Here is a 22,611-nt window from a genome sequence, read left to right as displayed (position 1 = left end):
CATCCTTGGGCCCATACTCTTTAACATCTTTGTTAATGATTTAGACATTGGTGTCAGTAGTGGACTGGCCAAGTTTGCAGATGACAAAACTTTGGGGTAAAGCATCCACACCAGAGGATAGGCTGGTTATCCAGGCCAACCTTGACAGGCTCAGAAAACAGGCAGACGAGAACCTGATGGCATTCAATACTGAAAAATGCAAGGTACTCCACCTAGGGGAAAAAACCCCTGCAGCACACCTTTAGGCTCAGCAGTACTATGCTTGCTAGCACCATGGCCAAAAGGAACTTGGGTGTTATGATTGACCACAAGATGAATATGAGCCACCAATGCGATGTTGCAGCTGGTAAAGTGAGGAAAACTCTAGCTTGCATCCATAGATGCTTCTAAAGCAAATCCCAGGATGTCATCCTTCCACTGTACTCAGCCTTGGTGAGGCCATAGCTGGAGTATTGCATCCAATTCTGGGCTCCAAAATTTAAAAAGGATGTGGAAAAACTTGAGGGAATCCAGAGGAGAGCCACATGTATAATCAGAGGGCAGGAGAGCAGACCCTACAATGAGAGGCTCAGAGCCATGGGACTCTTCAGTCTGGAAAAGTGCAGGCTCAAATGGGACCTGGTGACTTATATACTTATATAAGGGGTGTACATCAGGATCTGGAGGAACGCCTGTTCACCAGAGTGCCCCAAGGGATGACAAGGTCCAACAGTCACAAACTCCTCCAAGACCATTTCAGCTTGGACATAAGGAAGAACTTCTTTAGTGTCTGAGCCCCCAAGGCCTGGGATAGACTCCCTCCAGAGGTGGTGCTGGCAGCTACTCTGGACTCTTTTAAGAAACATTTGGACGTCTATCTTGCTGGAATCCTTTTACCCTAGCTGACTTGCTGTCCCTGGGGCAGGGGGCTGTACTTAATGATCCTCTGAGGTCCTTTCCAGCCCTAATGTCTATGAAGCACTCACAGGCCAAAGATGAATTCTGTCACTGATTATTGACCTTTTGGCAGCATCTTTCAAAGCATCACTGCTTCTGTACAGATTCCTCCATGTTCCATGAATATCTATGCAACTGCTTCAAGTTATTACTGCTTAAAGGCATATTTGGATCCACACACGGAGTTCTGTCAGTGGTGACATTTCTTTTTATTCTCCTCTTTCAGGCCTATGACAATAAAGGCACAGACAGAAGAGCAGTTCTAACAGTGCTTCGGAGGAAGCATCAAGAGGTACAATGATCCCCTGGACCCAAGAGAAATTCCCTATTGGTTCCTGGGGGTTGGGGAATCCCAGCTGCTGTTCAGAGTGGCTACAAGCCTGCAACTGCTATCTCCTAGCAATGCCCCTCCCCACTCCCAGCCCTGGCACTGTTTTCAGCATGGGCGGTGGGGAAAGGAGTGGAGGGAGCTTGTTCTGGTGGTTCTCCAGCTGGTGGCAGAAGATAGGGAAGGTGAATTGGAGCACACACCCGCGCCCCCGCCCCCAGGGGATTGGGCCCTTTTAAAGCACTTTGCAGCCATGCAATTCTGTTTGGTCACAGCTGTAGAGTGCTTTCAGGGGCCAGATCAGGCGAAAACTGTCACTTCAGTCTGTGCCTTAAGTGGCAAGCATGTCCATCCGACAGCTCACCGTGTGACCAGGGGTAAGGCACCTCTATTCCTATCCAACAGTACACAAAGCAGTGCTACGGTTAACATCACATCTGACTGCCCTTGATTGCTCATCCTGAATGACCAGGTTGCCATTTGGAGCTACATGAAAGGCCGGAGCAAGATTTGAACTTGTGTCTGGAACCATAACAAGATATCTAAAATTCTCTGATCTCTTCAGTGGAGGATTGTTTTCAGAAACAGGTACAATGTAGTCTGATGAACACTGAAGACTAAAAAAACTACATGCATCAGTGTGAAGTAAAACATTTGATTTTAGCAAAATCTTAAGGCTGCTTGACTTTGTTTTTAATCGTTGGCTTCTATTTTCGCTTTTCCTCTCCAGCATTCAGCTCCAGAAAGATTTTTTTTTTTTTTTTTTTTAAGATTGCAACTGTCAGTTGTAGCCATGTAAAGTTACATTGAAGATCACTAGGCTATTATATGTGCACATAAATACAAACTACTCAAGGAACTTCTAGAACAATCAGGTACAAATAACCAGGTATAATCCTATGATCCTGTAAATGGAATCATTCAGATAGAAAGTGATGACATCGTCAGTCATTTGTTATTGTCCAACCACAAGTTCCCTCAATGTTGCCAATTTTAAAACAAAACAATTATTGCTAGTCAATAATAAAATGTTTCATGCTTGCAAACGGGGCATTTTTAGTGGAGGTGCACCAATACATCAGTCCAATATCAGATCAGTACCCATATAAAGAAAATTTGCTGTATTGGATATCAGCCTGATGGGGCCGATAATTTGGCCAATAAATGCTCGTGCTGTGCACATCCACAGTGCAGCACTTAGGCAGTGAGGGGCAGAGCCAGCAGTGTGGACAGCTGCCACCAGCTGGTCAGTATGTTGTGGTGGAAGGGGAGAGGGAGGAGAGGGGAAAAATCAATGCCCCCCGTGGTGAGCGAGGGGGCAGGGGCAGGTACTACCCAGGCTGGAAGGGCAGGGAGCCAGCTCCCGCTGCTGCGCACACCCCGGGAGAGCATTGCAGGGGGGAGCATGTGCCCATAGTTCTTACACTTGTCAGCAGTTTTACTTTTCCCACAGCATGTTACTTCTTATATTTATTAAAGGTGAATTAAGTACAAGTCAGTGCTGAGTAGTAACGTATTACACTAGGAGAAAAATTAAACAGTCTATGTTTACTAAAAGTCATCATCAAAATAATGGTCTGAAATATACTGGATTAAATCTATTTGTCTCACGTACGGGTCTACAGAGAAAGACTACTTTCCTACGTATTTTCCAAGGCAAGGCAATCTATTACATGCTATTTGATATCCCTCAGTCTTTCTCCTTGACAGACAAACTGGGACATGCATGGAACGTGATTCAAGGATTGAGAGGTACGAATCATTACATTAACAATGTATAATAAAAGCATCTTACCCAGATACTTGAAAAATCACAAAAGACTGAATAGTATGTAGCAGGATGTCATTCATTTCCAAAAGAATGTTTATTTCATAGGCTTAAACTTAAATAAAAGTACAGATGTTACTCTCCGATTGGTTAAAAAACTAGGATTAGTTTTGTGTATACTCAAGGTCTTAATTTTCATTATATGGAAAAATATTCATGTAAAACTGTAGGTAAAATTATTGATAACAGATTAATAGATTATAGGCCTTTATAGTCATTTGCCAACATTTACTACTAGGTGGATTTTTCTTCTTTTGTTGTTAATGAGATGTAAGCACTGAAGGAAATAGAATGCTGATATCAATCTGTTATAGTCAGTGAAGATTCCTAGCTGCTTTCATGTTGTGATACTAGGTAGTGTTTTTTATATATATATAAAATGCATGCCTGCCTGCCCTCTTTTAGGGATTCAAATATTTCAATAAAGTAGAGCTTGGTTACAGAGTTTGTTCAAAAACACAGTAAAGAAATTCATTAATTTGAAAGGGCTGGTCTTTGAAGGAAACATTTATTTCCTGCTACTCCCCCTCAAATTCTCCCTTCTAGAACACGAACAAAGTCTTTGCAAACATTGCACAGATTTTATCAAACCAAAGACAAAAAATAAAATAAAAATAAAAATATTCACCCATATTCTAAAAGGATTCATTAACAAGCCATTTTATTCAGTTAGCACAAGATAAACCATTAGCAAAGCAGGATTGGTTTTCATTGTTCACAGTCTTAAACAAATCACTTACCAAATTCTGTGGCTGCTGTAGAAGCTTTATTAGAGATGGATGGCTGTAACCTAAAACAAAGGAAGAAAATTACTTGCATCTGGTTTCAACAAACCCTTATTAAATATATTTATATTTAATCAAACAGATACATTTATTTAATGATAAAAAGAATAACTCTATCCAACATGTTTTTTTCTTAAATGTGATCTCTATTTAACTTCTACATATTTTTAATTAACAGCTGGTCCTCCTATGAAGCACAACAAACTCTTTTCTTCTAACAAGGGCCATTAACTTCAGTTGGCCATGAGACGAATAGAATGTCAAGTCCCAAGAGAGCATGCTTTACTACTGGACAGCGTGGTATAGGTGTGAGAACCTAATACCAAATAAGCATTATGGTTTGGCACCAAATAAGAATCACATTTTTGTGTAAGCGAGGCTCTTTGATGATGAATCTCTAGTCATTATTTTGTAGTGCTCCCATCCATCGAGTAGTGGAAATGTGCTTCCTCTCCACCTTTGGTTTATACCATATTAACACTTTCTGTTGCTCTCCAGTCCTGAGTGCCTCTGTCATTCAGTTTCTCCATTTGATAGCAGGTACAACTTTCCGCTAGGTCAAGGCTAAAAATGGTTTTGGCTGTAATTCTTTAGCACATAATTATTTAATGAAGCAATCACCATAGAATTTTCTTCAGGCTGAAACAGATTGCAATCTCACTGCTCTTTGTTAGAATTATAATCTTGAATTGTTTGACTTAAATTACCTTCATCAAACACTGAACATCAGGCATCCATTTAATACTGTGTATTCAAACCACAGTCCCCAACAATTTGGCCAAGATAGGGAGGGAGCCATCTTGATTTCAATGCAGTGAAACCCTCTCACACCATCTTAAGTGGTGAATTACACACCACCTTTTCTGTCAGGCTGCACATGCTTGACACTGGCTACATCAGAAAGCCAGCCTCAATAACAGTATTTTCTCCTCCTCAAGGCCATGCCTACCTCTCAAGTTTTAACTACAGAGGGGATGACTATTCTGCAAGCATCACCCCAGCTTGCCTGACATTTACAAAACCAGGAGGGAGAGAAGCCCAAGTTGCATCGTTCTACTCATCGCTCCTGAACCTGTGAACTTTGCAGCCGAAGGCACATTGACTGGGCTTTTGTGCCCCTAAAGTAGTAAATTCTCACAGTGAACATCACATGAACTCAAGCATTAGCTTAGGCTCTTCTTGATGCACAAGCAGCAATACATTATGGCTATTCCAAAGCTGTGTGGGTCCCTGTTGCTTCTGAGTTTTTGCCCACACAGGTGTGACCTGCCACGCCACACCAAAGCAGACCCATAAGTTCCTTGAGCTTGATCAGGAGTGGGCCAAAAAGTCTGTGGGGTGGATCCAGCCCACCAAGGTATTCTATTCAGCCCATGGTGGGACCCTCTGCTCCACCCAGCCCAAGTGTGGAGGGGTGGCCCAGACATGGTGCATGCAGCCAATCCTACTGCCCCTGGGTGCACAGCGTGGCAGAGGCAGCACAGAGGCTGGATTCAGCTTCCCAGCAGCCCCGGCTCCTTCTGGCTGTCACTGTCATCGCTGCTGGACCCAGCCCTGCTGCCCAGGCACCCCAGCCCATCTGCCCCACACCCACAACTGGGGGCCCTGGACAGAGCAGGTGGGTGGGGCCTCCATACATGGAGACCAGCCCAGTACCACCGTGGGCAGGACACGCTCAGCTACGTGGATGGGATGGGGCCACAGGAATGTGGGGAGCATTGTCCAAGAGCGGGATGGGTGAGTAGGGTTTGGATAGCAGGGTGGTGACAGCATAGAGCCAGGGTCCAGGGCAGAGCTCCAATCCAGATGTGTGAGAAGCGGATCATGGCTCTGCTCTGGGCCATGGACCCACAGTGTCACTTCTCCATGATCCCAGCCCTACCCACACATCCTGCTCCCAGATGCCGCTCCCCGCCTGCCCACAGCCCCATCCCATCTGCCCAGCTGAGTGCACCCGCCGGGATACCAGCTGATCTCCATGGAGACACTGCCCACCCACCTGCTCCATCTGACATCACTGGTGATAGGTGCAGGGTGGACAGGCCTGGACTGGATAGGATCAATTGCCCTCCCTCCCACTGCCACACCAGAAAGGTTCATACGCCTCCCTCCCCAGCTTGCAACAGCTCACCAAAACTCCCTAAGTGCCCCTCCAGTCCAATAATTGCCCAGTCCTGGTCCTGAAGTCTTTTGGCAATGCCTGCTGCTCCCTTTATACTCCCACTGCCCAACAACATGCTGCTCCAGAAAGCCAGGTTCAAAGCCATGCTTTCAGAGTGATTCATTGTCCTCCTCTTGACTTTAATGAAAGGGGGGTAATGCAGTTCCCAGCTTGCAAAAGGAATATTTTAGTTCATTTAATCAATATCAAATGCATCTTTAAAGGATAACTAAGGCCAATGAAGGTAGCATTAAAAAATAAAAAGGGGCGGGGGGAGATAACTATATGTTTACAGTAATTATTACATTAAAAAGTGTCTTGGATTTGAAGACTGCTCCCCTTATAATTAAATTCTATCCAAGGAAAATTACAAATTTGTTAAAAATTGTCCATGGATAAAATCTAATTAGTAGGTCTCCTTAAGTTTGCATACCCCCTGCTGTGGCAGGGAAGTCAGCAGCAGGAGGTGAGGGGTTAGACCTCCTTCCCTTGCTCCCCTTCCCTTTGTCATCTTGTGCCTGATCCTATCCCTGCCATGTCTGTACCCCCTGTCCTGCCTATCCCCACTAAATGCCACCACCCCACACCTGCCGACCACACCTTGTTCCCCCCACCAGCTTGTCTCCCCACTCCCTGCTCCCACCTGCCTCACCCCTGTTATTTTCTGCTGCAGCTCTGTGATTCCAGGGCAGTCAGCAGCAGTATAGTCCTGACCCAGCTTCAGGCCAGCCTGGCCAAGGAGAAGCAGTAGTACCTCCCACCCAGGATGGGTCCAAGCTGGAAGGCCCAGCTGCAAATTCCCCCCCACACTCTGTGATTTGCCTCACGTGCCCCATCCCCTACCAAATGAGCCATTCTGGTCTGGGGTGGGTGATGACTCAGCTCCCGCTTCAGTCCTGAGGTTGGGTCAAAGCTAGAGCTAAGCTGCTGCCTGCCCCGGGCCAGTACTCAAATCGAAAATGAGACTCCCATCCCTCCCTGCTCCCCCCTCCCCTGGCCCCTATGGAATCTTGTCTTGAATTTGAGTAAATATGGTACTGCATCCCAACAGAAAACTCAATGGGTGATTGCGAATGTCACTGCATTATAACATCGCCAATCAGAATTATAGGCATGATTTAAACATAGGGTTTTTGTCCCCAACACAAATGGACAGATATAATTGCACAGTGCAGGGTAGATTTAATGGCATATGAGCACTGTATTAGCAAATGCCTTGTATACTTCATATAAATACAATGAGAACTTGCTGAGGCATACCCAGCAGTGAGAAACACCAGGCATCAAACAGAGTCAGGCCAGTGTTCACTAACTCTCACCAGCACATCTGTTATATTTGGATGGAACTCATGACTATTTGCCTTCATTATGCACTCATTTTACACAGGCTCTGCAAGATACTGCCAGATATTTTTCACAGCATGCATTGTTCCACAGTCTTAACCATGGCTTCGTGAGTGCATGCGTGTGTACACATAGACTAGAATTTTGCAAAGGCAAACCTGGTCTGTGACCTTTACTGAGCCTAACACAAAATGCAGGTAAACTTGTGTGCATGTGCACTATAGCAGGTGAACAAGTATATTGCAGAAGCTATGAATCGATGCCCTTATACTTGGTCATAGTAAACTATAACCACTACAACAATAAATGCAAAGACAGCAGAGCATACAAGTGCTTGTAACATGTTAAAATTATATTTCATCTTTGTTGCCCATAAGAGATCCCTAATTGCCAGTTTTATTAGCTGCCAAGACTTTGCAGGAGATAGAGGGAAAGAATGGCAGGGAAGCAGATTTCAAAATATCTGCTCAATGTGTATACATCATCATGAAAATCAAACTCACAGTATGCAATGCATCACCCATCATTAGCACTGGATTTATGAGATATTGATCATGCTGTATTTCTAAACAAAAGACAAAAGATATGGCTGATACGCAAGGATGAAGCATGCATCCCGCTGTGTGCCTAGTGAGGCCAAGGACAGTCCGCATTAAGACACAATCTCTCCTGGTGAATGCAATCTTCCAATGCCCTTTCATTCTGTGGCAGCATCCTTGAATGTATGACAGCCCCTACCAGATCAAATCTACATTACTCTCACCACTTAGTGATATCCTCTGTAAATTAGAAATATCAACTGCCTATAGAAAAGAAGCACTAAAACAGAGATTATGAGGGGTTAAAAAACAGCCAACTTTACTGTTTAATATCACAAAGCTCCATGCTTTATTACACTGAATTTGTATTAATCAACTCAGATACCCTAAGAAAATATTGACTTAAAATACAAACCCCAGTCTCTTTGCATTTCTATTGGAAGATCAGATGGTATCTGACAACCAGGGAGTAGGTTCCCTGTATCAGATAATTTAAAGAAGAGCCACAAGCCAGTCAAGCATCTTTTCCTGCTTTGACAGACCTTTAGATATCAGTCTTTTTACCCTGCCACTCCCTACTATCTATATCTACATCTCACCTACATCTTTTATCCTGGTGGTTTGGATGGGCAGTGCCAGTCTGTCCGTGGGTCAGATCCAGCTAGTAGTCCTGATTTGGTGCCTGGAGGGAGGTGGGGAGGACGGGACACAGCAGTGTCCAATCTGGCTGTGTAGAGGGAGGCAGGGGCAGCCCAGTCCCAATCCAGCCATGTGGGGAAGGTAGGGTTTCCTAGCCCTGATCTGGCTGCAGGGCTTGGGAAATTGGCAGCAGGGGAGGGGTGGTGGTACTGCCACTGCTCCCAGCTGCCACATTTCCCAACCCCTGGGGAACGCCATGGGCTGGATGCCATGGTTTCACAAGCTGGATTTGGCTTGTAGACTCAAGGTTGAGCACCCCTGTCCTACACAAATCATCCCAATCCTCAGACTTTGGGAAAATATGTCTATGGAAAAAAAAATAAATAGAAGGAACCACAGTTCAGACTCAAGGAGAATGCATTACATCTAACAGCAGCTGCTGCAAGCCCTCTGAGAAGAAAGTTATTCAGCCACCAGCTTGCGTGGACTCTAGCCTTAACAAATTTAGATTCATAACCCTGTGACCATGACCTCTAGGATTCTAGCACATTAAATCCTTTGGTATACAATTCACTTCAGTGAAGAAAAGCACAGCATCAAATAGACGAAACAATGTGGATGCACATTTCAGCACATCATCTCTCTTAAGAGTTGAGGGTGTCAATAAACAGGTGGATCAAGGTGATCCAGCTGACACAGTATACGCTCTTAACTAAATTAGATAGTCATGGGATTACTGGGAATGTCCACTCATGGATTAGTAATTGGCTCAAAAGTAGAAAGCAGAGAGAGTGAGTATAAATGGTTGGTTTTCAGGATGGAAAGAAGTAAGGAGCAGTGTCCCCCCAGGGATGTGTTGGGACCAGTGCTGTTTAACATTCATAAATGAACTGGAAAACAGGGTGAGTAGCAAAGTGACCAAATTTGCGGATGACACAAAATTATTCAAAGTGGTAAAGACCAAGGCAGACTGTGAGGAACAGGAAAAGGATCTGGCACTATTGAGCAAATGGGCAACTAAATGGCTGACAAACTTCAACATAGGGAAGTGTAAAGTGATGCACATTGGCAAAAATAACCCAAACTATACCTACACTATAATGGGCTCTACATTAGCTGTTACCACACAGGAAAGAGATCTGGGAGTCATTGTGGGCAGTTCACTAAAAACACCAGCTCAGTGCCCAGCAGCCATCAAAAAGGCAAACAAGATGTTAGGGAGTATTAAGAAGGGAATTGTAAAAAAAAACCCCTGATGCCCCTTTATAAATCCATGACACATCTTGCACACATCTTGAATACTGTGCCCAGTTCTGGTCCCCACAACTCACAAAGGATATTAAAGAACTAGAGAAGGTACAGAGAAGGGCAACACAGATGATTAGTAGTATGAAGGAGTTTCCATATGAAGAGAGACTAAAGAGGCTAGGCCTGTTCAGTTTAGAAACGGGATGCTTGAGGGGGTTGGGGGGAGACATACTAAGGGGTTACAAAATACTAAATGGCAAAGAGAAAAGAAATAGGGATATATTATTTACTCTCTCACAATATAAGAACTAGGGATCATAAAATGAAATGATTAGGTAGTAAATTTAAAACTAACAAAAGAAAGTTATTTTTCACACAGCATGGCATTGTGTGGAACTCATCGCTCCAGGTGTTGTGAAAGCTGACAGTTTAGCCAGATTCAAAAAGAGATTGGATACATTCTTGGAGGAAAGAGGCATCCATAGCTATTGAGAATGGGAGTTAGGGATACAGCCTCTGAATCAGAACTGCCAAGACCTTAAATGCTGGAGGCTGCAAGGGAAAGAGAAATGGTGGAAAAACCCCATGCCCAGTTCACCCTCCCTTTCAGCACCCACTCTGCCACTGTGCGACGCAGGATACTGGGCAAGGTGGACCTGTGATCTGACCCAGGAAATGGCAATTCTTATGTTCTTAACATGTGTAGTCTCCAGCAACAATGACATCAACAGACAAAAGGTACCTGAACTGCTATGACACCTGAAAGAATTGGGAATAGCTGCTTCTGTATATAGTGGCTGTAAAGAAACCTTAACTGTATTTCTTGACAAGGCTGCACTAATGCAAGGCTGTCAAATATATGGCCCACAGGATGTGTTTACCATATGTTTGAATATCCTTCCCACTCTTTCAATAAGAAATCATGGTGTTCCACTAGGTGATACCTACATGCATCTTTTCAGTCTTGATGACAAATACCAGTTTCACTGAGCTAAATTTTGATCTAACTCAGGTGGTAAATGTAAAATAATTCCCCTGCAGCCAATGGACTGGATTTACTTCAGTGTAATGGACATCAGAATCTGACCCTGTATTTCAAGAGAGTTCCTACCAGCGCACTGCATTATAAACGCAGCATTTTTTTAAAATTCTTGAACTATTCTGAAACACTGCCTACCTCCTGTTCTCCTCTATGCATGTAACTCCTTTTAAACTAAATTTCTCCTTATCCCTGTTCCATCTATACAGTACAGCATCCTTCACTTGTCACTGATCCCACAGCAAATAATTACCCTTCAAGGAAGAAATATCTGGCACCTGAGAGGTATCAAGTAGAGGGGAAAAGCTACCATTTCTAACTCTCTTTTTCATTTTTAACTTCAAACACTTCATCCTACATTCCTAAACAATTACTTTATTGTTGCATTTTTACAGAAAGAAATGAAAGAAAAGAAAGCACATAACACTCATGAAAATGTCTCCCCAGTTATCTCTAGTGCAAAACTGCATACCCACAAATAGCAATGCTATACCCATGTCAAAGAAGCTACTTTCTGAATCAGACTGGAAAATCCATTTGAGTCCCTGCTCTGCTGATGTTTATTTTCAGATGAAGGGCTTGGAATAGCTCTATGAAAAATGAGGGGGAAAGGAGGTGTTCTAAGCTAGAAAAATATTAAAATATGATGATGTGTTATTATTTTTATTTCAGTAGCATCCAAAAGCCTCCACATGAGTATTATGCCTATTACTGGTATCTAATTAGAGATCAGACGTTAATCTAAATAGAAAGTACTGACATAATGTCATATATAGAATCATTATATGGAAGGAAAAGATGACACAACAAATCTGTAAATCCAGAAATCAAGCCAGTGACCAGGAGTTGCAAACAGGGTAAGCAGTTTGCAGGCAGTTGCTGGGGGCACGAGGAAGAGGGAGAGAAGCCAGGCACTAGGCACCAGCTACCTTTATTAGGATGGCTTTAAGAATGCAGGGATCCTCCCTGATGGCTAGAAAATGGTATTTAGAGGTTTGTTTCTGGGAACTGGCTTATAGATTCATAGATACTAGGGTCGGAAGGGACCTCAACAAGTCATCGAGTCCAACCCCTCCCCCCCCCCCATGGCAGGAAAGAATGCTGGGGTCAGATGACCCCAGGCAGATGTCTATCCAGCCTTCTCTTGAAGACCACCAAGGTAGGGGAAAGCACCACCTCCCTTGGAAGCCCATTCCAAATTCTGGCCACCCCTAGAGTGAAGAGGTTCTTCCTGATATCTAGACTAAATCTGCTCTGTCAGTTTGTGACTATTGTTCCCTGTTACCCCAAGAGGTGCCCTGGTTCCTTGCCCCAGCCCCCCACAATGAGTTTGTAGGTGGTCACAAGATCATCTCTCAGCCTTCTCTTGCAGAGGCTGAAGAGATCCAGGTCCCTTAGTCTCTCCTCATAGGGCTGAATGAATGAACTTTAGTTAAAGCACCCCTGTGGCCATTTTCATAGAATCATAGAACCTACTTTATAGGTAAAGTAGTTATGCATTAAAATAATGATCCAGGGCAACAGCAAGGGTTAACTGATTTCTAAAAAGCCTGTCTGAGAGACAGTTTCTCTAAGGCCCACTGTGTCTGATACAGGCAAGCAGCGAACAGACACTCAGGCTGGAAAATTGAAGGCATGTGTTACACTGTTCCATAACATGAGATAAGGTGGCAACAGTCACAGTGCCCAAGAGCCGAGCCCTTGGGCTTTCCGGTTTTGGGAAACAGACCTAATTAGGAGGAGAATCAGTATAACCGAAATTAGGATGTGTGCATGTGATGGGTTTGTGAAACAAAGGATTATGCTGACAGGTCAGAATGTGAACAGTATGACAACCACAGAGGGAACAATCAGCACTCGCCAGAGATACAGATTCATCAGAAGGGGAAAAGAATACAAAAGAAGGGATGTCAGAGCAGCAAAGGGTCCCCAAGAGGGGAACCTGAGGCCACCATGGATAGAGGGCACATTACCAGCCTGTCTCACCCACCCCACTGGTGGAAAGGGGGGGGGGGGGCTTGGCCTCCAACCTCCAGGCTGCTGACATTCATAGATTCATACATGTTAGGATCGGAAGGGACCTCAATAGATCATCGAGTCCGACCCCCTGCATAAGCAGGAAAGAGTGCTGGGTCTAGATGACCCCAGCTAGATGCTCATCTAACCTCCTCTTGAAGACCCCCAGGGTAGGGGAGAGCACCACCTCCCTTGGGAGCCCGTTCCAGACCTTGGCCACTCGAACTGTGAAGAAGTTCTTCCTAATGTCCAATCTAAATCTGCTCTCTGCCAGCTTGTGGCCATTATTTCTTGTAACCCCCGGGGGCGCCCTTGGTGAATAAATACTCACTAATTCCCTTCTGTGCCCCTGTGATGAACTTATAGGTGGCCACAAGGTTGCCTCTCAACCTTCTCTTGCAGAGGCTGAAAAGGTCCAGTTTCTCTAGTCTCTCCTCGTAGGGCTTGGTCTGCAGGCCCTTAACCATACGAGTGGCCCTTCTCTGGACCCTCTCCAGGTTATCCGCATCCCTCTTGAATTGCGGCGCCCAGAATTGCACGCAGTACTCCAACTGCGGTCTGACCAGCGCCCGATAGAGGGGAAGTATCACCTCCTTGGACCTATTTGTCATGCATCTGCTGATGCATGATAAAGTGCCATTGGCTTTTCTGATGGCTTTGTCACACTGCCGACTCATGTTCATCTTGGAGTCCACTAGGACTCCAAGATCCCTTTCCACTTCCGTGCCACCCAGCAGGTCATTCCCTAGGCTGTAGGTGTGCTGGACATTTTTCCTCCCTAGGTGCAGCACTCTGCATTTCTCCTTGTTGAACTGCATTCTGTTGTTTTCTGCCCACTTGTCCAGCCTGTCCAGGTCTGCTTGCAGCTGTTCCCTGCCCTCCGGCGTGTGTACATCTCCCCATAGCTTTGTGTCATCTGCAAACTTGGAGAGTACATTTCACTCCCTCGTCCAAGTCACTGATGAAGACATTAAAGAGTATCGGTCCAAGGACCGAACCCTGCGGGACCCCAATGCCCACACCCTTCCAGGTCGAAACCGACCCATCCACTACGACTCTCTGGGTGTGACCCTCCAGCCAATTTGCCAGCCACCGGACTGTACAGTCATCCAAGTCACAGCCTCTTAACTTGTTCACCAGTATGGGGTGGGATACCGTATCGAAGGCCTTCCTGAAGTCTAAGTATACGACATCCACCCCTCCTCCTGTGTCCAGGCGTTTCGTAACCTGGTCATAAAAAGAAACTAGATTGGTCAGGCACGATTTGCCTGCCACGAACCCATGCTGATTTCCCCTCAGCATAATTTGTCCTGCTGGGCTCTCACAAATGTGAGCCTTGATAATTTTTTCAAAGACTTTGCCAAGGATGGAGGTGAGACTGACTGGCCTATAGTTGCCCGGGTCCTCCTTCCTCCCCTTTTTGAAAATGGGGACCACGTTGGCCCTTTTCCAGTCCTCCGGGACTTGGCCCATGTGCCACGAGCGTTCAAATATTCCTGCCAGTGGCTCTGCAATGATGTCGGCCAGTGCCTTCAGTACCCTTGGATGGAGCTCATCCGGGCCTGCCGACTTGAAGGCATCCAGTTCTTCCAAGTGACTCTGCACCGTCTCAGGGTCTACACATGGAAGTCTGGCACCTTGCTGCTGCCTCTCTACAACCCCAGTGAGAGACTTGTCGTGCCCCTCGCTTAGGAACACTGAGGCAAAGAACTCGTTGAGGAGTTCAGCCTTGTCCCCCCTGTCTGTCACCAATTGTTTCTGCCCATTTAGCAGGGGTCCTATTCCTCCCTGGGCCTTCCTTTTACTCCCTATATATCTAAAAAACAATTTCTTGTTGTCTTTTGCTTGGGTTCCCATCCTCAGCTCCATGGTAGCTTTGGCCTGTCTAACTGCCTCCCTGCAAGCACGGTGATCTCTCCCTGTTTCCACTTTTTATGTGCTCCCCTTTTGTCCCTTAGGCTGCCCTGGATTTCTCTGGTCAGCCAGGGAAGCCTCCTGGCCCCTTTCTCTCTTTTGCCTCGCTCGGGAATCGTCTCACTTTGTGCCTGAAGGATCGTTTCCTTAAGGCACAGCCACCCTTCTTGGGCTTCCATTTCTTCAAATCTCCTACTCTGCAGTGCGTCCTTGACTAATCGCCTGAGTTCATTGAAATCAGCTTTCCTAAAGTCTAGCACTTTCACCCTACTAGTTACCTTACCCACTCGACGTCTTATGGTGTATTCTATTATTAGGTGATCACTGTCCCCCAGATGGCTACCAAACTGGAGGTCCGCTACCATGTCATCTCCCGTTGCCAATACCAGATCCAGTATGGCATTCCCCCTAGTGGGACCATGTACCTCCTGTGTCAGGTGGAGGTCCTGTACACAGGTTAGAAACCTGCGTGAACGGTGGGTCTTTGCTGTCTGCATCTCCCAGCAGATATCCGGGTAGTTTAGGTCCCCCATGACTACCGCCTCTTTAGCTTTTATGGTCTCCGAGAGTTGCCTCAGGAGTCCCGAATCTCTTTCTTCCCCTTGATGTGGGGGTCTGTAGCAGACCCCTACCACCAAATCCCTTTCTCCTTGCCCCCCATGTAGCCTAACCCACAATCCTTCTACTTCCTCATCTTTGGATTCCGTCTTGATGAGGGTTGATGTATATTGCTCACTGACATAGAGCGCAACCCCTGCCCCTTTCTTCCCCACCCTGTCCTTTCTGTACAATCTATAGCCCTCAATATGACATCTGACATTCAAAAGAGAATCTCAGAGTGAGAGCTCAGCTACTGGCCAGATGTACCTTGACTCTGTGCAGCTCTAGGACTGATAGAAGGGGCTGGATCTTATGATTTGTAAGGTCTCTTCCAGCCCCTAACACAGGGGCAGGCAATTATTTCAGGTGGAGGGCCGCTTACTGAGTTTTGGCAAGCCATCGAGGGCCGCATGACAGGCAGCCAAGGGCAGATAGATATTAATTTTCTAAATTTTTTAGGGGCCCTGTGGGCCAGATAGATTGGCCTGGTGGTCCACATTCAGCCCATGGGTCGCAGCCCATCCCTGCCCTAACAGCTATGAAGATATAGAATTGTCTGCATTATTCTTATCTGCTATCACCGCATATTATTAAAATTTGCCTATTATGAAATGGAAAGGTTGTGGTCAGTCTGAGGGCTTGGGCCTACCTGGAACAGGGCACTTGGGTCATAAATCCAGTACCAACACTCCCAACCCCTTCCAAGGCTCAAGTTTCAAGCATCTACCACCTGTGACTTCACCATTTTCCAGCCACATGTGATATCCATCCAAACATATACCATCTTATTGTAAGAGTATTGCATGGGCATGCAGGAAGAAAACTACAATGGTCAAGGCACAATTGGAGATGCAACTGGCAAGGAACATAAAAAGCAATTAAAAAGGATTCTAAAAAGGTGTCAGAAATAAGAGAAAGACTAAGAAGCCACAGGTTCTTTATGGAATAGAGAATACAATCTAGTTACAGATGATGCAAAGAAAGTTGAAGTGTTTAATGCCTTTTTTACTTAAGTTTTCACAAATAGGGCAGCTACAAAGTGACAAGTGTAGTTGTCAGCAAAGACAGAGAATGAGGCAAACAGCCTAGAATAGTAAAAGACAAGTTTAGGGATTGCTTAGGAACCTAGATACTTTCAAGTTGGCAGGTTCAGGCGGGATATACTTGTACTGAAGGAATTGGCTGAGGTAGTTTCAGAGCCATTAGCTAAACTCTTTGAGAACTCGGGAAGTTGAGGTGAAGTCCCAGATGATTGGAGATGGGCAAATATAGCAACCATTTTTAAGAAAGGGAAGAAGGAAGAGCTGGGGAATTAAAGACCAGTAAATCAAGACGACTTCAAGAAGGGTATAGACAGATTGGAAAGACTCCAATGTGGAGTGACAAAAATGAGTAGGGACCTGGGAGCAAGACTTAGGTGGAAAAACTGAAAGAACTAGGGTTATTTAGTCTAAAGAAGAGATGACTGAGCGGGGATTTGATAGGTTTTCAAACACCTGTAGCGTGATTACAGAGAAGATGGAGATGGACTTTTCTCTGTGGCCACAGAGGGCAGGACTAGGAGCAATGGCCTCAACCTGCAGCAGAGGAAATTTAGGGTAGAAATTAAGAGGAACTTTCTGACTATGAAGATGGTCAGTCATTGGAACAGGCCACCCAGAGAACTTGTGGAATCTCCATTCTTGGAAGTTTTCAAGAGTAGGTTGGACAGACACTTGGCTGGGATGGCTTAGTCAGGGATGATCCTGCCTCAAGCAGGGGCCTGGAAACAATGACCTTGTGAGATCCCTTCCAGCCCTACTTTCTTATGATTCTCTGTTTATTCTCCACTCCAACCTCTGTGGCCCTAGCTGCCTCCTGACACTGTCTATTCTGCCCTCTCCAGGGATGCACCTTGTTCCCCTCTCTTCACACAAGCCAGACACTAGTGGGGCAGAGACCTTGAAATCTGACTATTCCCCTAACATCAAGAACTGCTTATAGGACTACTGGGTTTGTGGTCCCTCAAGCACTTCTTATTGGGATTTACACCCACAAGACTTACAATTCAATTCCTTCCCCTGCAACTCTGTCATAATAGGACAACAATCATATCATGTTTATAAACAACAGCAGCATATAACTGTTAGCTGGGTCTGTAGCTTCAGGGCTTCATAGATTCATAGATGTTGGGGTCGGAAGGGACCTCAATAGATCATCGAGTCTGACCCCCTGCATAGGCAGGAAGCAGTGCTGGGTCTAGATGACCCCAGATAGATGCCTATCTAACCTCCTCCTGAAGACCCCCAGGGTAGGGGAGAGCACCACCTCCCTTGGGAGCCCATTCCAGACCTTGGCCACTCTAACTGTGAAGAAGTTCTTCCTAATGTCTAGTCTAAATCTGCTCTCTGCTAGCTTGTGGCCATTATTTCTTGTAACCCCTGGGGGCACCTTGGTGAATAAAACCTCACCAATTCCCTTCTGTGCCCCCGTGATGAACTTATAGGCAGCCACAAGGTCGCCTCTCAACCTTCTCTTGCGGAGGCTGAAGAAGTCCAGGTGCCCCAGTCTCTCCTCATAGGGCTTCGTCTGCAAGCCCTTAACCATACGAGTGGCCCTTCTCTGGACCCTCTCCAGGTTATCCACATCTCTCTTGAAGTGCGGTGCCCAAAACTGAACACAGTATTCCAACTGCAGTCTGACCAGTGCCTGATAGAGGGGAAGTATCACCTCCTTGGCTCTGTTCGTCATGCATCTGCTGATGCATGATAAAATGCCATTAGCTTTTCTGATGGCTTTGTCACACTGCCGACTCATGTTCATCTTGGAGTCCACTAGGACTCCAAGATCCTTTCCATTGACTAAAAGACATAAGAGAGCCAACACGATCTGGCTCTGGAGAAGGCATGCCTCCTCCATGACTCCTGCCATGTTTCTAGACTAGTGAACCAAGGAGAGCCATATTCCCCAATCCCATGGCTTCCAAAATCTGAACATGAAATAAAGAAAGCCCCTAAAATAACGATAGGTGAGGAAAGTCCCAAGGATCCATTTGTATTAAACTATATATTGAAGCCATGATGGATAACAAGGGCTTCCCATCCCATTACAAAGCAAACAAAGGAGGCAGAAGATCAGAACACTCCAGCATCAGTGTATTGCATTTGGGATGCTGCGTAGTCTACCAGACAACCAGACTGACAGGATGCCTCCTCGTATTTGATTTTATGGTGTAAACTCTATTAAACAAAGTCTGCTCCCTGTTGGTTAATATGACCGCGTTACAGCTCTCCAGGCACCATGAGCTATGCACCATGCTGTCTTAGCTGTTGTATTTGGCAAGAAATGGTCCAGCACCTCCTTGGATAAAGGTCTTTTAAACTTCATTCCTTATCTCTCTCTGCACAAGCATTTATTACCAGTTGCTGATAAGTGTGTTCTAGTTTGGTGGAAGCTATTAAATCTTGTAGAGTACATAGTGTGACAGATTCATGAGGGGTTTATTGGATTTACTTCCAGATAAGTACAGAAGACTAGTGGTTTGGTCTGAATTCAAATTCATTCCAACTTCAGGACATGATTTTCCTTTAGCATCCTTTTCCACACCACCCAATCTAGAGCCTAACTCCACGAGCCTCAGCCACATTTCTATCAGCGTCCATAGCACATAATGACCAGCCTTGCCATTCACTTTTATTGCTACTATATTGTTTGTTTTTCTTGAGGCTTACCAATATATATCCATATATTCTATTAAGTACAGGTAGGTATGTCTATATTATTTGTCAGGCAACTTGTTTCTCAGGACTCAAACAATCTATGCCCTGAGCAGCTGTGTCAAATGCTGTACTACAGATCCTTGAGCATAAGACCAGCTTTCCCTGGGATGAAAATAAGGGACTTTTGGAACATTTGAGCTTGTTTTATTGCTATCAGCTTGTCAATGATTTCTGACACCTAAATGACATTCAAAATGGCAGAGCCATGACAGACACAAACAAGAAAAACCACCATCTTCAATCATGACGTGAGAAACCTGCAGGGTGCAAGAAAGGTCAAAGGAATTGCTGGGAGTGCTCAAAGACATTTTAAAGAGAAAAAGATGACTTGATTGCTGAGGAAAGGAGGATATTGAGGACATAAGGGATAGAGAGCAGAAGTAAGAGCATTGCTAATGGATTCTAACCTCTTACGAATGTCATCTGGACAGCGAGAATCAGAAAAGAGAAGATTGCAAAATGGAACGTACGAATGTGCATTCCTATTATCCTTGCCCACAGTTTGGGTATCACTTTGTTGTAGCCTAGTGTGGAAGACTAGTTTTAATGTGATATTCCTGGTTTATATGTATTCATGTTGTCTAATGTTGCATGCCTTAGTTTCCTCAACTAACTCACCCTAGGAGGGAAAAAGGGGTGAAGAGACAGAGAAGCTTGAGTTGCCTGGCTCATATGACAGAAAGTATATGACATCAACATAGAACGGAATAGCCTTGTTGACACTTCCAGGACGCGAGACTGGAGATGACACCACAGAGTCCAAGGAAGAAGGGGAGATGAGCACCACAGTAGATGACACAGTGCAGAACAGCAGTGTGTTGACTGGGGAGCTGAAGAAGCTGAAGAGAACAAACAGCTGAGCTTACTTTGGGATGCTCAGGGGCTGTGCAAATTTGAGAGAGAACAGTTGAGCTAACGCTGGGGCGCTTAGGGCTGTATAGACTAGACTGGAGACACAGGAACTGCTTAACCCTTTGGAGAAGGACAGTTTTCTTGATGCGTGTCCTTTGAGAGGAGCAGTTTGCTTCACTGCTTGGGACTTTGGGATAAATTTCATAGACATTAGAGTTGGAAGGGACCTTGGAAGATCATCGAGTCCAGCCCTCCGCCCGAAGGGCAGGAAGTCAGCTGGCGTCATAGGATCCCAGCAAGATAAGCATCCAATTTTCTCTTGAAGGTGTTCAATGTGGGTGCTTGAACCACCTCCGATGGCAGTCTATTCCAGACCTTGGGGGCTCTGACAGTAAAGAAATTCTTCCTTATGTCCAGCCTGAAACGGTCTTGCAGTAGTTTATAACCGTTCGACCTTGTCATCCCTTGGGGCACTCTGGTGAACAAATGTTCCCCCAGATACTGGTGGTCACCCCTGATAAACTTATAGGTGACCATCAGGTCACCCGTGAGCCTGCGCTTTTCCAGGCTAAAGAGTCCCATGGCTCTCAGCCTGTCGTTGTAAGGTCTGTTTGCCTGACCTCTGATCATGCGCGTGGCTCGTCTCTGCACTCTCTCAAGCTTCTCCACATACTTTTTGAATTGTGGAGCCCAGAACTGGACACAGTACTGCAGCTGCAGCCTCACCAAGGCTGAGTACAAGGAGAGAATGATGTCCCGGGATTTGCTTGAGAAGCATCTATGGATGCAAGCCAGCGTTTTGGTCGCTTTACTAGCTGCAGCATCACATTGAAGGCTCATGTTCATCTTGTGGTCAACGATGACCCCCAAGTCTCTTTCTTCCATAGTGCTAGCCAGTGTAGCACTGCCGAGCCTATAAGGATGATGCAGGTTTTTCCTCCCAAGGTGGAGAACCTTGCATTTTTCAGTGTTAAACACCATCAGGTTCTCATCCGCCCATTTGCTGAGCCTGTTCAGGTCAGCCGGGATTGCCCCCCTGTCTTCTGGTGTGGATGCTTTGCCCCAGAGTTCGGTGTCATCGGCGAACTTGGCCAGTCTGCTTCTGACTCCAATGTCTGCATCATTAATGAAGATGCTGAACAATATGGGTCCAAGGACAGAGCCTTGGAGGACCCCACTGGTCACAGGGCACCATGATGAGTGACTTCCATCAATTACTACCCTCTGGGTCTGACCATGGAGCCAATTTCCCAGCCAGCGGTTTGTGGTGGACCCAAGGCCACAACTGGCCAGTTTTGCCAAGAGGTGATCATGGGATACCAGATTGAAGGCTTTTTTGAAGTCAAGATATATGACATTAATCTCTTCTTCCTTGTCCAGGTGATAGGTCACCTGGTCGTAGAAGGAAATGAGATTGGTCAAGCAAGACCTACTCGCAACAAACCCGTGCTGGCTGTCCCTCAGGTTGTTGGCATCAGCCAGTCCATTAAGGATGGCCTCTTTAATAAACTTTTCTAATATCTTCCCCGGGATAGAAGTCAGGCTGATGGGCCTATAGTTTGCCAGATCCACTTTCCTTCCTTTCTTGAAGATAGGTACTACATTGGCCTTCTTCCAGTCTTTGGGCACTACACCAGAGCACCAGGAGTTTTCAAAGATTCGTGCCAGAGGCTGGGCTATGATGCTCACCTGCTCCTTGAGTACCCTGGGGTGTAGATTGTCAGGGCCAGCTGACTTGTAGGTATCCAGCCTCTCAAGGTGTTCCTTCATGAGGTCAGCATTGATGGAGGGCAGGGGATCTCCTTCACCCGGACCTCCCTGTCCTGTAGTGGGCATGGGTGTCCCATGGGACTGATGAAAGACTGATGCAAAGTACCCATTTAATTGGCTGGCTTTTTCCTGGGCATCAGTTGTCCCATCTGGTTCAGCAGGGATCCAATGTTGCCCTTGTTTTTTCCTCTGGCTCCCCACACTTTTAAAAAAGGACTTTTTATTGTCCTTGATGCTCAAAGCTAGTTGGAGTTCAGTTGCAGCCTTGACTTTCCTGGTATGCTCCCTGCAGGACCAGACCAGTGCAGAATAATCCTCCTTGGAGGTGAATCCCATCCTCCATCCTTTGTAGGCCTTTATTTTTAGCCTCAGGAGGTCTGCTAGATCCCTGGAGAGCCAGGGGGGCTGCTGTGCCCTCTTGCTGCCTTTCCTCCGAGATGGAATAGAATTAGCTTGTGCATTTAGGATCGCTCCCTTGAGGAGCAACCACTCTTCTTGAACTCACCTCCCCCTGGGGTCGTGGTCCCTTAGGGCCTCACTGACAAGTGTCCTGAGCTTGTCAAAGTCGGCTTTCCTTAAGTCAAGGACTTTAGTGTTGCTGACTGACTTGCCAGCTTTACGGTGGTTGGTGAAGGTGATCAGCTCATGGTCACTGTCACCCAGCTTCCCATTGATCACTAGGTCACCGACTAGGTCATCCCCAGTAGCCAGCACCAGGTCGAGCAGTGCTTTACCTCTTGTTGGCCCGTAGACTTCTTGAGTCAGGTAGAGGTCATCCACGCATGATAGGAAGCTTTGCGACTGCTCGGATTTTGCTGAGTGATCTTCCCATGAGATGTCTGGGTAATTGAAGT

At 45.8% G+C, this 22,611-nt stretch overlaps 1 protein-coding gene across 4 annotated transcripts in view; it reads right to left on the bottom strand.

Annotated features, from left to right (window-relative positions):
- Positions 1-22,611, bottom strand: part of ABAT (4-aminobutyrate aminotransferase) — a 140,205-nt gene that overhangs the window by 33,012 nt on the left and 84,582 nt on the right. For all 4 annotated transcript variants that reach the window (XM_006277138.4, XM_059716558.1, XM_019494760.1 and 1 more), the window contains exon 6: positions 3,833-3,882. In XM_006277138.4, coding sequence (XP_006277200.1) covers positions 3,833-3,882 — 50 coding nt within the window. The remainder of the gene's footprint in view (positions 1-3,832; positions 3,883-22,611) is intronic.

The sequence above is a fragment of the Alligator mississippiensis genome, chromosome 13 (genome assembly GCF_030867095.1).
Source record: "Alligator mississippiensis isolate rAllMis1 chromosome 13, rAllMis1, whole genome shotgun sequence".
Lineage (NCBI taxonomy): Eukaryota > Metazoa > Chordata > Crocodylia > Alligatoridae > Alligator > Alligator mississippiensis.
Note: the sequence above shows the minus strand (reverse complement) of the source record. Positions and strands in the feature narration are given on the sequence as shown.